Source organism: Pistacia vera, unplaced genomic scaffold (assembly GCF_008641045.1).
Source record: "Pistacia vera cultivar Batoury unplaced genomic scaffold, PisVer_v2 Contig18, whole genome shotgun sequence".
NCBI classification, from domain to species: Eukaryota; Viridiplantae; Streptophyta; class Magnoliopsida; order Sapindales; family Anacardiaceae; genus Pistacia; species Pistacia vera.
In genome coordinates this window covers 129,095-145,389 of record NW_022195898.1, presented here as the reverse complement: position 1 = coordinate 145,389, position 16,295 = coordinate 129,095, and the positions used below count along the sequence as shown (strand labels likewise).

At 37.0% G+C, this 16,295-nt stretch overlaps 3 protein-coding genes across 3 annotated transcripts; 1 reads left to right on the top strand and 2 right to left on the bottom strand.

The window, feature by feature from the left end:
* Window positions 1-337: 337 nt before the first annotated feature.
* Window positions 338-3,536, bottom strand: LOC116126482 (receptor-like protein EIX2). Its single transcript, XM_031412163.1, is given in 5 exon segments — window positions 338-406; window positions 488-562; window positions 564-663; window positions 666-945; window positions 947-3,536. Coding segments are annotated over 4 exon segments (2,952 nt in total). The 5' UTR covers window positions 3,449-3,536; the 3' UTR covers window positions 338-406; window positions 488-492.
* Window positions 3,537-4,623: 1,087 nt separating this feature from the next.
* LOC116126429 (mannosyl-oligosaccharide glucosidase GCS1) lies at window positions 4,624-12,735 on the top strand. The gene is made up of 22 exons (XM_031412120.1): window positions 4,624-4,957; window positions 5,056-5,129; window positions 5,217-5,468; window positions 5,598-5,772; window positions 6,046-6,132; window positions 6,266-6,334; window positions 6,475-6,571; window positions 7,505-7,587; window positions 7,827-7,934; window positions 8,760-8,881; window positions 9,049-9,156; window positions 9,252-9,325; window positions 9,728-9,853; window positions 10,222-10,289; window positions 10,488-10,637; window positions 10,714-10,764; window positions 11,006-11,062; window positions 11,580-11,729; window positions 11,847-11,938; window positions 12,058-12,167; window positions 12,247-12,310; window positions 12,407-12,735. Exons 1-22 carry the CDS (start codon window positions 4,673-4,675, stop codon window positions 12,549-12,551), a joined length of 2,547 nt encoding a protein of 848 aa, XP_031267980.1. The 5' UTR covers window positions 4,624-4,672; the 3' UTR covers window positions 12,552-12,735.
* Window positions 12,736-12,832: 97 nt separating this feature from the next.
* LOC116126431 (nuclear pore complex protein NUP54-like) lies at window positions 12,833-15,983 on the bottom strand. The gene is made up of 9 exons (XM_031412121.1): window positions 15,555-15,983; window positions 15,405-15,458; window positions 15,253-15,312; window positions 15,025-15,135; window positions 14,566-14,631; window positions 14,402-14,488; window positions 13,997-14,098; window positions 13,760-13,909; window positions 12,833-13,460 (listed from the first exon to the last, which is right to left on the bottom strand). Exons 1-9 carry the CDS (start codon window positions 15,981-15,983, stop codon window positions 13,344-13,346), a joined length of 1,176 nt encoding a protein of 391 aa, XP_031267981.1. The 3' UTR covers window positions 12,833-13,343.
* Window positions 15,984-16,295: the final 312 nt, after the last annotated feature.

The following is a 16,295-nucleotide window of genomic DNA, read 5'->3' as shown; positions in this document are numbered from 1 at the left end:
GTTGTGAACAATATCAGACTTCTGAAATCAGTGGAGGATGTGCAGATAATAACTAGTATTACAATTGTTGATCTTATGGAAGAACTTCTCAATTGTTTATTAATTTACCTTAGTCTGGAAATGATAAAAACCAATGTTTTGATTCTTGAAGTAGGAAACACCATTTTACAGGATACATACAATACGTGACCAGTTTTATCAGAGGTTCATCATCCTGCCAACCTCTAATTATTGTGCCAACCAATGAACCAAGATAATATGGTAAAGTAAAACAGAAATAGGAATTATAGAAATGAGCCTGAGGAGAACAGCTGATGTGCATGATTTCGCTTCCTCTGTACAGCTTTCTTCAACTTGGCATTTCCATTGTACTATCATTTTCAGTCCACTTATGTTCACCACGTTTCTGCCATAACCACACATAAATGATTTAAGATCTAAATGAATTGAAAATAAAAGACTGCAAAAAATTGGAGATCGCGTTTACCTTTCTCACTCTGGACCTCTTTGGACATTCTCTTTATCATTTAAATACAGCTTTTTCCGTAAACGAGCACGTGAATGCAATGATCAGTAGGAGCTTATCTTTCATTTCAAAGAACCGAAAATAGGCGTATCTCCAAGACTTTTTAAACATTAAACTGCCACAAAACAGCCCAGAATTACGATGAAACCCAGTCCCATGCTAATAAAGAACCAAAATTTTTCAGACTCTCCATCTTGTATTCTGTGCCTTGTCTTCCCATGCCCTTGGCTGATGGCAGTTTGTTTGTCAATGGAGGACCACAAAGGTTAAGGGTTACCTTCATACATGGATGGTTCAAGCAAACTCTGTAATTGGCGCGTTGATGGAATCTGTCCTGAGAAGTTGTATAGGAAATTCAAATGATTCGAGAAAGATATTGAAGTCATGCTTGGAGGGTTATTGGACCTGGAAAGATGGTTTCCATGAGAAGTCTCGAGTCTCCAGTTGTTGCAAGCTTCCAATGTTTTCCGGTATCTTTCCTGTGAGTTGGTTCCATGATAGATTTAATGTGCCCATGAATGAGAGATTTGTTATCTCTTTTGGTATCTCTCCCGTCAAGTTATTGCTTGAGAGGTCTATGAGATTGACCAGGGGAAAAATCGTCGTATACTCATCTTCTCTTCCTTTCAAAACCAGCTCCACATGTAGCGAGGATGGTATCTGTGTGGCTGAGGGTGGCAATTCGAAAAGAATGGCCTTATATTTGAAAGCTTTCAAACTGCCGAGACATTTAGGAATGGACCCGGACAAATTATTATGAGCAAGGTCCAATATATGGAGATTGGGAAATTGACATATCTCTTCTGGAATGTTTCCAGTTAACATGTTGGCTCGAAGTCTTAAATATGACAGATAGAGCATGTTTTCAGCTACTGGTATGGAACCAAAGAATTTATTTTCTCCCAAATCAAGTAAAGCCAAGGGTGCGCAGTTCTGCAAGGTAGTAGAGAGTTCGCCCGAAAGATTGTTACTGTTGAGTTTCAACGACATAAGACTTGGTTGTGAGCATGTAGAGCTGGGAATGCCTCCAGATAATGTGTTGTTTGACAGGTCCAAAAACATCAATCGCTCTAGACCATGCCAGTTTGAAGGGATTTCTCCAGACAGATAATTGTTTGAAAAGTCAAGAGAACTCAAATTCCTCATTTCAGTCATGGATAGCGGAATGCTCCCATTTAGAAGGTTTCTAGAAAGATCTAAGTTCCTCAAGCTTGACATTTCATGGCCAATGTTTGAGGGAATTGGTCCCGTGAGGAAATTGTTCCTCAAATAGAGATATGTTACATTTGGCCAGAGAGGAAGTGAACCCTCCAAACGGTTGAATCCCAAATTAATCCATGCCTCATGACTTACACTTACTGTGTGGGGAAGCTCACCTCTTAACTTATTATGAGAAAGATCCAACCACCAAATATTTGGTAATAATCTCCAAAACCAATCAGGTATGTTGTCTGAGATAGAAGCGCTTGAGATTGTTAATTCAGACAGACGCACTTGAGTTATAAGCCAGGAAGGAAACGCAGGAAGTTGGCAACCGCTTAATGCTAAGCTCAATAGACTGAAGGGAGCGATCCAATTGGCCTCCACGTTGAAAACCAGAGCATTGCCCTTTGATGATAAGGAAAAATCACGCAATCTTGTGAGATTCTGTAAATGATTTTCGGTGATAACACCTTCCCAAGAATTCCCATGGACATTCAATTGATGTACTACTGACAGTTGTCCAATATTTTCCGGAATTGCACCACTCATCTTGTTAAAAGAAAGATCCAGTTTTCCCAAACGCGACAAATTTCCTATAGATGTTGGGAGTGGACCTAAGAATGAGTTATTGGAAAGATCAAGCCAGTACAAATACTCAAAGGACCCTATGGAATCAGGTAATCTACCACCGAGTTTATTAGAGCTCGAATCAAACCACCGCAAGGTACTGTTGTTGCATCCAGACAAAGCCTCAATAAACTCTTCTATGTCACCATTGATATCATTGTGGGAAAGATCTAAAGTTCGCAAGTTGCACATGTTTCCCCGTGGAACAATAGGAATGGAACCTGAAAGTTCCGACAAAGAAATGACGACATCCGAAAGTGAACTTATATTGAATAACCATTGAGGTATCGGTGAGTTGAAGTTGTTACCAGAGAGATCGAGGGTGGAAAGTGAAGTAAAATTAATAAATGGAAGAGAATAATGGATATTATTGAGCCCACAGCCGCCTAATTCCAGTTCTAAAAGTGAAGGCAGCATATTAATAGCTGGCAGCCAATCAGTTGTTGACATACTGAGATTCGTCCCTGTTAAGTGGAGGTATTGCAAGGAAGAGAGACCTGAGAGCCAGTTTAAATCCGTGACCCACAGTTTTCCAGAACTGAAACCGTTCGAGAGATCAAGGTACTGCAAATTTGACAGATTCCCAAGACTTGGAGGGACCATTCCAGTGAAGGATGCTAAAGAGAGGTCAAGGTACCTCAAATTCTTTAGTGAACCTATGAACTCTGGGATTGGAGTTTCATAGAAACCGTTGTGGCTGAGATCCAAGTAATTCAAATATGTCAAGTTAAGCAAGGAAGGACTTAACGTACCACTCAGGCATGATTTATTGTAAGGTGCTGCTTCATTGTCTTGAAAAGCTTCACAGACATCCGGAGATTTGAGGTCAATACTCAAAACATTCCCTGTCTGGTTGTGACAAGCTACACCAACCCAATTGCAGCAATCATCTCCAACCCAAGAAGAAAGCCAACCTGAAAGATCAATAAGATCTTCTTTGAATTTCAGGAGAGCTTCCCTCTCCATCTCAGCACATCCAACAGTTAAATTCCCAGCACTGGAATTCGACCGTTGAGCTTCAAGGAGCTGACATGTTAACAAAAGAAGGAAAAGGATTATAGCAAGTTGAAAGGTGGAATCTCCTCTAGCCATTTCTACTTTCAGGATAAAATATGGAGGACGAATAGAATATGAGGTATATATGATGGTACTAACTTGTTAATATGAAGGACATTTTCTAGTTTATTCATCAAGTTCAGCTTTCAACTTCCGACTTTTCATATCACATTAATCAGATAATTAATCTAGTTTATTTATATTCTTCGTTCCAACAATATAAAACTTCAACTTCGGAGAACATACACCAGAAATTTCCGAGTGTCACCCTAGGATTTTGATGATGCCGGCCCTATAGAGGTGCGAGGTCCACATTTTGACTTACGAAACAAGAGAATACATTATTATATAGATTGAGATCATCGGATTCTCTCTGGCTTAGAAAAAATGTGAAAAAATAATTCCGTGAAGTCAATTCATTACTCGGAAACCAATGTAATACGACGGGTCTCTCCATAGTTTAATATGTTTTCAGAAAGGTCCAGATTTTGGTATGGAAAACACGTTATCAGAGGGAATTACCAGGATACATCCTCTCGTAAAACAAAAGACCATCAAGTCAAGTCTTGACAAATAAAATATGAAGGATCTCCATGGTTAGATGTCTATCTATTGACTCTCTGAAACAGCTGAACCTTCCTGTGGTTCATCCTTTTGACTGCGTAAAACATCAATTTCTTAAATTTATATACCTTCACAGCATTTCATGTTTGATTTATCTCATTTCTTAAAGTTTTATTAGAGTTGTATGAACATTCCTTGACAAATGACAAGTCTCCAATCGGATTAATATGCCATGAAATCATAATTCATCAAAAGTACTTATTTACTGATCAATCTTGCATAGTTTTAATAGTTTACAAGAGTCTCCTTCCTTTCCCTTCACCCTCATTGGACTTAAAATATTTCACCAGCCTCGCCTGGTGCAGTGGTGCTCTGCTGCAGTTGTAGGCTTAGATTCGGAAGCTGCTTTCCGTGGATCTAAAACTTGTTTATTGTTTGGCTTCTTAAAATTTGAGTTACCAGTGACAGTAATCAGTAATCACTTGAAATTTAACTCTAGTATTTCCAGGACGGCAACGATGGGCCGTAACAGATTCTTGAAAGCCCGGTAATCTGGGCCTGGTCTAAGCCGGAGCCCATAAGCCCAATTACCATGCACCTGAATTTTCTTCGTCAACTTATCATTTGTATAAGCGGGACTACTTCCGCTTCAGTGACCGGAGAACCGAAACGGTTCATCAGAATCACAGTCGAAAAATGACTGGAAATGGCCGAAGAAGTGCACGAAGCAGAATCAAATCCTCCACTGATGGAGACGAAGGAGAGCCTGTCCGTCCCAGAAGGACTAACGTTAAAAACCGTAGAGATCACAGTCCACTTCGCCTTTTCAGCTTTGATGTCAGAATCATGCTAGGCTTAAGCATTTTCTCTTTCTTAACAATTTCGTTTCTGATTTATCGTCTCGTTAATTCTATACAAGAAGCCGATACACCTCGTGTTGTTACGCCTTTTCCTGCTCCCAAACTCATGGACCTTCATATGGTAAAACTCGATTTCATGATCACCTATATATTTATTTTTATGTGAATGACATTTATGCTCCAGTTTCGTATTTTTATGTGAATACACTTATGTTTCAGTTTCAAGGCGAGCATAAAGAGAGCTTGTACTGGGGAACTTATCGCCCTCACGTTTATCTTGGAATTCGTGCCAGGTACCTCTTCTCACTTGCTAAGAATTCTGTGATTGGAGTGTTTAAACGATGTCGTAGTAATTACTAGTTTGTTACTTACACTGGAAGGACTCCGCGATCTTTGGTTGCTGGCTTGATGTGGATTGGTGTAAAGGATGGAAGATATCATATGCGCCATGTGTGTCAAGACTCTGATGAGCTGAGCAAGTATGGGTGGACTCATCATAATGGTCGTGATTTTGGACATCAGGTTTTGGTTGACCATGGCATGACCTTGGAAACAAGTTTTTTGAAATCCAAGGGAGATGGCTGTGGCTATGGAGGAGATTGGGCAGTTCGAATTGGTGTGCAAATTGAGGAGTAAGTAGCTGCAGTTTTAGTATCTGCTCTCACGTTTGCTTACAATATGTTTAGTATATTTTTGTGGTGCACATTAGACAATCATTCAGAATTTGTAACATGATTTCTGATCTCTTGGTCAATTCACAGATCTGAACGGAATAATGACATGCTGAGCAGTGGACATCTATTTTTCTATTTGGCTGATGAAGAAGGAAATGCTCTAACTTTGAGTAGGGATAACGTAGATATTCATGAGAGTTCTCTCCTGGTAACAGGTTCACGAATGGATGTCGGGGCTTGGCAGCTACACTTAAAAGCAATGGTAATATGGCAATGGTTTGCAGTGGTGAAAACCGTTGATTTATTTTTACTAGTATTGTAGTGGTATGCATTAAAGGATTAAGTGAATAAGCTCCCAAAGTTCTCTGTCTACTTGCTTAATGTGTATCCAAGCAACTCTGCCATTTACCTTGCCTCCCATGGCATGTGCATAAATTTCCATATCTTGCCAATTTTTTAGTAAATTATCACCATAATAGTATTGATATTAATCTTTAATGTTTTTCTAACATGCTGATATGGATCCACCTTGCAGGATGATTTGGAAGTCCATTATTCTGGTTTCAGGAGTCCTCATATTCATAACTTATCTGAACTTGTTCTAGAGAATCTTGGAGCCCAAGTATGTTAGATTTCATGAGTATGACCCTTTTAAATACCATAATTATGTTATAATGTGAAAGAGCTATGCTTCTTTTAAGTTTCCTTCATGGTTCTTGTCTTGATTTCTCTGTTTCTTTGCATGCATGTACCAGGCAAGAATGTTTGGTCGTCTGCAGTTGAGTGACACATCAGTTCATTCTCCAAACATTTTAGTTTTTCAGGTATGTTGTCATGGAAGGGATGGTTATTAAATCAGTTACCTTGAGGTATATCAAATTATCATAAGCATTTCATAATCATGAGTTTCATCTGCGGTTTCATCTCTCACTTAATTTATATTGGGGTTTTTATTCTTTTGCAGATTTCTGCCAGGATTCCATTCAAAGCAGATATTGCTTTTATATCTGGAACTGGTGTAAAGAACTCAAGGGTAGAAGAACGTGTAAGCAGCCTTACAGGTTTTTTCTACATCTATTTAATCTGAATAATGTGTTAATGGTTTGTTTGGTACAGTTTGAAAGTGCTAACTTTCTCTCTTAAGTCCATTTTGTTTCTCTTTTGGATTACCCTCTTTCACTATGCTTTCTTCTGAGTTCAATGCTTTTCAAATTTCCCTAGTTATCTAATTCTTCAAAATTCTATTGGGAAAGCTTTTTTCCCCAATGCCAAGTTCAAAGGTTCCCTTTTCTATAATTACTCTCAATGAAAAGCAAAAGGTGGTGCTCATTAGTGTGTGCATGGGTGGTTTAAGGGGGGTGAGCAGGTGAACAAACATCTTCCTTTGCATCTATCTTCTCTGTCTCATTTTGACTGAAGATGTGGCTCCCTTCAGTTGGTAGTTTAGGTGTTAACTGAATGGATAATGGATATGCTTACCTTGTATTAATTACTGGATTTGCATTCTTTAATTATACTTCTGCACATATGACTAGGCTGTGCAATCATGGGGATCTTTCAGTCCATTTTGGGCTATCTAAATTCTATCTATTCTTTGCATATGTATTTTTATTTTGATTTTTTATTTAGATCTTTGAATTTGTTATAATGTTAGTTTTATATTAAGGGTTTATATACTTGTTAACAAGTTTTAACCATTGTTTTTATCATGGTGTCCATATTTATTATTTCTACTTCTATACTAAAAGCAAATGTATGCAACCAACATGGATAAAAATAATTTTTTCCACAATTCTTCCACATTTTAACCGGTTTAAATTTCTTTGAAGTTCAGACTTTCAATGTGTTTTTCTGTAAAGTGGGTGGTTTCTGGTATAAGTTTCTATGTAGTTTTATGTTTTTAGGCTGACTTAATGGAAAGTTTTATGTGTTGGCTTCAGAAACAGAATTTTTTTCTCCTCAATTTTTATTGGTTTTTACTTTTTATTATTTAGGCACCTCACTGACTAGTCTACTCAAAGAGAAGCAACATGATTTTGATGCCAAATTCGAGAGGTGCTTTAACCTGGCAGAAAAGGTAATGATAAACACTCTGCCCTTCTCAAGGAGTATATGTACTACCATTTGAAACCCTGCAATATTAACAAATTTATCTTCTGATTTTCCTAGGATAAATGTAATGGATGTATAGTTTGTGGTCTAATATATTTTTACTTAAATGTCATTTTTTCTTTTCTCTTGAAGTGGTTCTTTTGTGCAACCAGATTTTCATTCTTCTTTATAAAAGTTCTAATATTGTTGTGTTTTATATTTCAGCTTGATTCTGAATCCATAATTGTTGGAAAGGCTGCTATAGGGAATATGTTGGGTGGCATTGGCTACTTCTATGGCCAATCAAAAATTTCATTACCCAAAAGTTCTAAAGTGAGTTATTTGTATTTGTTTCTTATCTTATTTGTCTTGCATATCTTATGTACCAGTTGATCAGTTTTTATGATCATGTGACCAATTCATTGTTTCAAGTTGAACATATTTTAGGTTATTGATTTTTAGGGAGCTCACTTATCTTTCAGTTTCCAAGAATAATTTTTCATGAACTGATATCTGGAATGTTATGTAAGAATGGTAAAATATGGTTGAAATGTAGTTTGATATTCTGTTATAATTTCCAAGCTAGGCTGCAATGGTATGTTTGACTGTAAATAAAGGGAAACCAATCTAATTTCTAATTTTCCCTTTTCCATTAGAAAATTAAGTAACTAGATAAGCATGATTTCATTAATCATGTTTCATCTTCTCTAGTCTCGTCATCAATTCAACTGAGTAATGCTATACTTTCCAAGTTTGTTTCCAAATTTATATTGTGGCATTGATTTTGGGATGTCATATCACTTGCCATATTGTTTCATCATCCATATAATAAAATAATCCAAAGCAATGCAATATTACTTGAGATAAAATTTAGGGTACCAACTTAAGAAGTATGGTATTCTTATTCTTCGACTAAATACTGTTGGTGAATAATGATCTATCATCCAGTTCAACTAATTTCTGGATTCCCTTTTTGTCTCAATTTGTGTTCAGAAGTGTAGTAAAGATGAAGGAACTATCAAATTAGAAATGAGAAAATTAATAGCTGGTGGTCAGGGTCTAGGTTCTTTTGCTTTAAGCTGTTAATATTTTTGCTTATGTTCACTTCTTTATTCTTATATTTGATAAAGTTACAAAAGTGGCTATTTTCTTTTGCAGCTTAAAAGTCATGATAATTTCATTTTATATTGGCCTGCCGAGCTTTATACTGCTGTCCCAAGTCGACCCTTCTTTCCAAGGGGTTTTCTTTGGGATGAAGGTTTTCATCAATTATTGATCTGGTTGGTTTCCTATTACTTACAGATCAATTAGTGTAAATTTCACGTCTCCTGCTATTTTAGAAAAGGAATATGCTAATTTCTATATAATATATCGTTAAATGGACAATTTATTCAGGTTAACTGATCATTTTTGTTGTTTTATGTGTTGTTTATTAAATTTTGAGCAGGCGTTGGGATGTCCATATATGCTTAGATATTATTGGACACTGGTTAGATTTGATGAACATTGATGGATGGATTCCCCGGGAGCAGATTTTGGGTGCTGAAGCTCTAAGGTGGCTTGGAGTATCTAATTCAAGTATGTCCAGTAAGCTTCTTGATTTAGGTTTGTCAGGAAAGTAATTTCAAATTCATTCTGGTGTAATTGCAGTAAGGTACCTGAGGAATTTGTTCTTCAGCATCCAACTAACGGAAATCCACCGACTTTATTTATGGTTATACGAGGTAACTTTATTTCCAGTTAAATTATTATATGCCTGTGCTTGAAAGTTTAATTTCATCTTAGCATGGATCTGACTTGCATAGATATACTATTTTCTTACACAATTACCTTTTAATAACAGAAGAGATTTCTGTGATCTTATGAAGGTGAGTATCCTCAAAAGCACATATGTACAAGTTCTTGGATTCCTTGTGTTGTCTTCTCTGTATCCAAGCTACTATGATTAAAGCAGATATTTTGTTTTCAATTTTTTTTTTTTTTTTTTCTTGTTCAATACCAGAGATTAGATAATTTGATAAACTATTTCTTTGTATACTTCGCATATCCACATATTGTCTGGATGAACATTAATGTTGTACTTTATACATGATCTGAGATATGGTATGAAAATTTGCTCCTTTCAGAACTAGTTTATGGCTTGAAGAAAAACAAATTTACTGCTACAGAAAGCAATGATATCTCTTCCTTTTTAGAGCGAGCTCTTATACGCCTTGAAAGATGGTTCCATTGGTTCAACACTACTCAGTCAGGTAAGTCTGGGTTTCTATTCAATCTTCCATGCAATACATATGATTGTAGTTTCAGTGTGTTTCTAGCTCTAAAGGTTACCTGCATTGTTCGATATCGAGTTACAAGTTATTGATATTTTAGTATTTATTAATCTCAAAGGAATTTTTCTGGTAGAATACTGGTATAGGATTTGTGTAAACCTTAAAAAGGGCTTGGGCTTAAGACTTTATTGAGTTTTTGACTGTCATCATGGTTAGAGGTTCTTTGAGGTGTACAATTGAATCATTGATTATGAGATTTAGAGAAGACAATTTACATTTTTAGTGAGCTGGGATGTTGGTCTTTCTGAGTTTCTCATTTATTTGGGGTTATCACATTTAAAAAGCAGGAAAGGAAATGAGCAGCTATTTTTGGCATGGAAGAGATAGCACAACAATACGTGAACTAAATCCAAAGGTTCAATTCTACAGCACTCTATATTTGAAGGCCTTTCATAGTTTTGATTTTGGATCTGTTTAGAGGTTATAACTAGGGTAACCTGCACATTTCGCTTGAATTTGTTTAGTCACTGATGCTCAAAATGAAATTTGGTTCAGAAAATTTTCAGATGTTGAAGATAAGTTGGTTAATTTATATTGTTTCTGACATCTCCAGACTCTATCCTCTGGGCTGGATGATTATCCTCGTTCTTCACATCCTACTGAAGAAGAACGTCACTTGGACCTTAGATGCTGGATGCTCCTTGCTGCAGATTCCCTGCATTCCATTGCTGACTTGTTTGCGAAGGAAAGCAAACGAAAAAAGGTATAATAATGAGCAAGCCTTTCTAAATACTAAATCCATATTTAACTTCATAGACCTTGAAAATGAAATGATGCAGGAATATGGTTCAACAGCTAAGCTGCTTTCAGATTTTGAAATTCTGAATCAGGTATGTTCATCTTTATCATCCTGTCTGAAATTGTTTTTCATTCCTTCACATTCAAATGGCTTCATATGGTACTTTGTAATGGTAATATAAACAATTTCTCTATTGTAATATTGGTGTAATGTTCTAGATAATTAAATCCTTGTGGCTACACATCAGTTAGATACGTTTTAAAGCATACCTTTTGGACTAATCACTGACATAGTTCAGCTTTTTATGTCATCTGTGTTTGACATTTTACCAGATGCATTTTGATCCAGCTTACGGAGCTTATTTTGATTATGGAAATCATACAGAAAAGGTATGCTGCTTTTCTGTTACCGTTCCTGTCAGAATAAAGAGCAGTTTTCTTGAATATACTCACACTTACTAATTGGATGGTGCATGTTTAATCCACCATTAGTGAAAGATATTTTAAGATAATTTTACCCATATACAGATTTGAATGACGTCGGCTTTCCAAAGGTCACCAGTTAAGTGTATATTCAATTTTGTGGTTATGTTTAAATCTGGAAATATTTTTTGCTTTTGTGTAAATGTAAAGAAGCTCTTCCATTTCTCTGCATGCTAGGCCTAGAGCATATCAGTCCTTGAGGGGACAGTTGCTTATTTAGGACTACAATTTGCTAGGCCTGTAGCATGTAACGAAGATGTAGAGTTGCAGGCCCAAGTTTAACTTGCTGCAGTCCTTATTGTTCTACCACCAAGAAGTAGATGAGCATCTGTTGCTAAACAGATTTTTGAGCCATGATCTGTAAACCTATGCCTTAGCTTTTGAAATTTGCCACTAGTACTGATTGTTGGTTCTATCATTCCAGGTTCGTTTAAGTTGGAAAGAAACAAAGGTGGGAAATAACCATCCAACTCGTGAGCTTGTAAGGGAAGTACTAGAAAAGCCAGAGCTGAGATTTGTTCCTCATATTGGTTATGTCAGCCTTTTTCCATTCATGGAGAAGATTATTCCACCTGTAAGCTGCATAGAAGATCTAATGTTGAAAATATTTTTTATCAGTTTGATAGACCTCTTGCCGTAGTTATCATTTGTAACATGGTAGCAGACCACTCATGTTTATTGATTGATTCAGGAATCATGGATTCTGGAAAAACAGCTTGACCTCATTTCAAATAAGAGTATCTTATGGACTGATTATGGACTCCGCTCGCTTGCCAAAACAAGGTGATTTTATATAATTTACCCCTGCTCATATGTCTTATATGATTAATTTCCTTTTAGTATCTTGCTTGTTACTAATTCTAGAATTACTTAAATCTAAAATGTTATCTTAAATGCCACAGCTCCATGTACATGAAACGCAACACAGAGCATGACCCACCTTATTGGAGAGGTCCAATTTGGATGAACATGAATTACAGGATTCTTTCTGCACTCCACCATTACACACAAGGTATAAATTCCTTCAACCCTGAAACATCTACCTTCCCTGACATTTAGTCTCCTAAATTAAATGATTGAAATTCCTGCAGTGAATGGACCGTATAGAGACAGAGCGAAAGCAATATATGATGAATTAAGGAGCAATCTGATCAGGTAACTTCATATTGCCTAGTTTGCCTACCTATATATCCTTGCACCTTACCTGAACTTGTCAGTTAGTTCCAACCTTTTTTTACCTCGATCCTGCAGAAATGTGGTTAGCAACTACCACCAGACTGGGTTTCTATGGGAACAATATGATCAGAAAAAGGGTAAAGGAAAAGGTGCTCGTGTATTCACTGGCTGGACATCACTTGTGCTATTAATGATGGCTGAAGGTTATAGTGAGAGTTAAATCCGTTAATATGAAGTTTTTGCCAACAGAAAAGGGAAACAAGAACAAGTTTTGTACCAAGAGTAACTCTCTACGATTATTTCATGGGGTAGTAATTTTATATTAGCGCTGGTACCCAGTATCAGCACATCTGTATACATTGAAGAAACAAAAAACTCTTATAGAAGATAATTAAAATTTAAAAGGTGTAGCCCCAAATAGTAAATGTCTTTAAGTTATTCATACCCATTAGACATGCACATGCTTCTCTCTTCCGTGAAAAGTAAATGCAACAGTTCACCGCTTGGCATTATTCGGGGCATGGATTCCATTGATTCTCATACCCCTTAACGCAAGCAATATGGAAAATCAAATTGGCCACCGTGGAATGAGCGATAAGTGGTTCGATCTCTTTTAAGTGCTTAGATTCAATATGCTTTCTACATCAACTTTAAGTGGCGCTGGGCTAAAACCCCACACAATTGTCACAATCTTCTTATTATTCACAGCTCATTGCCTTGTACTTGCTGACGGCAAACAGATTAGCATAAGCCGAAAATTCATTACTAGATTGGGACTCCTACCCCACTATGCCTGCTTTGCTAAGGAAAAAAAAAATTACAAAAATACAAGAACGAAATGGGGACCTGTTGTATGTGAGTTGTTAAGCTCTGAGGTTTTATCGATTTGTTCCGATCATCACTTCAACAACGATGTTGGAGTCATGATTCTAACAGTAGCAGTTAATTTCCTAATTGGTCCACTGCGAAGTTTAAACCACCTCAAAAGAATAATTGAAGAAAATCAGGCATTTTAGCTCACATCTTCTGTCATCTCTGTGTCTTCAGCCATTATAATCTCCATGTCCCTAATATCTCGCTTCAACACATTGCCTAGTCTTGCAATGGCCTCAGTCTGCTGTTGTAAAACCTGTGCCCACATAACATGAAGAATCTTTCATTTCAACTTGAATGTATTATGAATTGTTGACAAAGAAGCAGGCGAAACCATGTATTGCTATGCCAAATCCATTTATTCCATAGACAGTGAAACCCTCTATATTGCTTTCAATGAAAATGTAACTAATAGAATAAAAATGGTCAGGTATTTTTATGTGAACTCACTAAAACAATGTTAGAGATAGCATAAAACTTTTGATGTCCAGCATGAAGAATCTATTATTACTGTTATAAAGGTAAGGACACATCAGTTGGACCCATGGCACTTACCTCTTGCATGTCTGCAAGACTCTGTTCATGTATTTTAGTTGATCCTGGAAGATAGAGAGAACCACCAGCACCAAAGGTATTTGCTTGAACACGAGACACAGTAAGGAGGCTTTGGACCCTCCTAGAAAGTTCCGCTCCAGATCCTTTCAGCTGAAAATGTGTTTATTGGTAAGCAATGATATCAGATTCAGACAAGCAGAAAGCATAAAAATTATATCACAGAAAAGTAAGACCAACCTGTCTTGTTACTGCAGCTAACTTCTCAGCCAACTCACCTTCTCCTTTCATTAAGGGTAATCGACAACCTTTACCCTCCAATGCTTCAACAATTCTCATTACCTATGGGAATAACCACACAAAAGTAAGTCAAATTGACTACACTAGAACTAAGTGCATGAATTAATAACACAAGAAGAACTAAATGTGTCCTAGATGATGCAGCTATGTACCTCCTCCTAACATCTTATAGCAATCAGATATTTTCAGGCCATCTGAAGTGAAAAACAACAGAAGAAAGACCAAAATTTTATACCAAAACCACACTTCACCACTATTTCAAGTTCACCAGATTGTTGACCACTAACAACGACACACTGGAAAAGATAAGCTAAAATCTAACAGTTGAACAGAAATTGTTCCTACCCTTAAAAGACGCCTTTGAAGGCTTTGCTCTTTTTGTTTCATTCTTTCAATCCATGGTAGAGTTTCAGCTTGAAAATGCCTTTGAAGCTGCAAAAAATTATCAGAGGTTATAAGAAATTTTAAATCCAAGATATACAAATAAGACTAGGAAAACATAAGAATACCGTTTTCACATTGCTTTGAGTAATTCGTAATCTTTCAGCATCTGATAGAATGACTTCATCCTGGACCTGCATTAAGACCAGTGTTAATACATTAGCAAGTCAGCAACTACAGACAACTAATAGAATACACTCACAGAAAGGAACAAGTGCATAAACCTCAAAAGACAAAGCCTTGAATTAAATTCAGCTACTATACTTGCACCTTATTTTTCATTACAAAAACAAGAAAAAAAAAATGGGGTAACTGCAAGAGCTGAATAAGTCATTACGCTACAGCAGGGCAGTCTTCACCTTGTCATTATATTTTCTTTGTCCCCTAAATGTACTTTACCTCATCAATATAAAACCTTTAACATATTATCCAGTGGAGCTTCCAATGGTTTTGTCTCAGCAGGAAAAAGACATACATGAATATATCTATAACCAAAATACTTCATACATCAAATTGAGAATGAAAACCTTGAGGCGGTGTGAAAGATCCTTGAAACCCTGAACAAGCTGAGGCCATAAGCGTTCTCTGTCTGTACTATCCATACCCTCTAGTTTTCCCATAGCTTCTGCCCACATGATCTACCATGCAAAACTATTCTCCACACTTAGCAAAAGAAAACTCAACGAAATAGCAACACAAGCTTCAAATTCAAATATCAACTCACAAGACAAGAATAAAGAAAAAAACACACTCACATCAGAAACGCCAGCTGGCTTCACCCTATACTGCGGTTCAGTAACACTGAACAACAAATGCTGCAAAATTAACACATTAAGTAAACAAAGAAAACCCTACTTCTCAAATAATCAAATTCCAAGTTTCAAAAGTGACGACAAACTAAACCAACCTTAAAAGCATATTTAGGGTTTGTAGGGTCGTCCTTGTAAGCATCAACAATAGCCTAAATGTATGCACCACACCAAAAAAAAAAAAATCAGAAATAAAAAAACCAAAACCTATGGTTAGGGTTTAAGACTAACACAGAAGAAAACAAAACCTGAATGTCGCGATCGGCGAGAGAGAAGGGGAGTGGGGCCACAGGAGCCATCTGAGTAGTCAATTGAGAATTTGGAAAGGGCGTTGGCTGTGACGGGGTAGATTGAGTTTGAAATCCGAATCCAGTAAATGCGTTATTAGCCGGTTGCTGAAAAAGCGGAGTCTGCTGCTGCTGTTGTTGTTGTTGTTGTTGTTGTTGAGGTTGTGAAGAGAATGGAGTTGAAAATAAAGAAGATCCGAACGACGCCGTAGACGGAGTGCCAAAGCCAGGTGTCAAAGACGGAGCACCGAAGGCTGGCGTTGAAGACGGTGTGCCGAAGGCTGGCGTCGAAGACGGTGTGCCGAAGGCTGGAGTTGAAGATGGAGTGCCGAACGCCGGTGTCGAAGATGGAGTGCCGAATGTCGGCATTGAAGGTTGAGCTCCGAACATTTTCGCGATGTTTGTGATAGTGGCGCCGGGCGTGTTTTGTGTTTTGAGTTGAAGCTAAAGCTATCTACTTCTAATTTGCTTGGCTTTTGGAATCGGGGCTTGGATTTGATAATAACATTTGAATTTAGCGGCCCGCCACGCCACGCGGTCACTAAGCCAACGAGCCAAGTTAGTTAACTAGTTTCTCTGTATATTATTACTTTCAGGATTATATGGAATATTTAAAGAAAAGTAATAATATATTTACAAAGAAATTTTACAAAGATCCCTATACAAAGTGATATGGTAAAAAATAAATTTAATGAGTTTGAC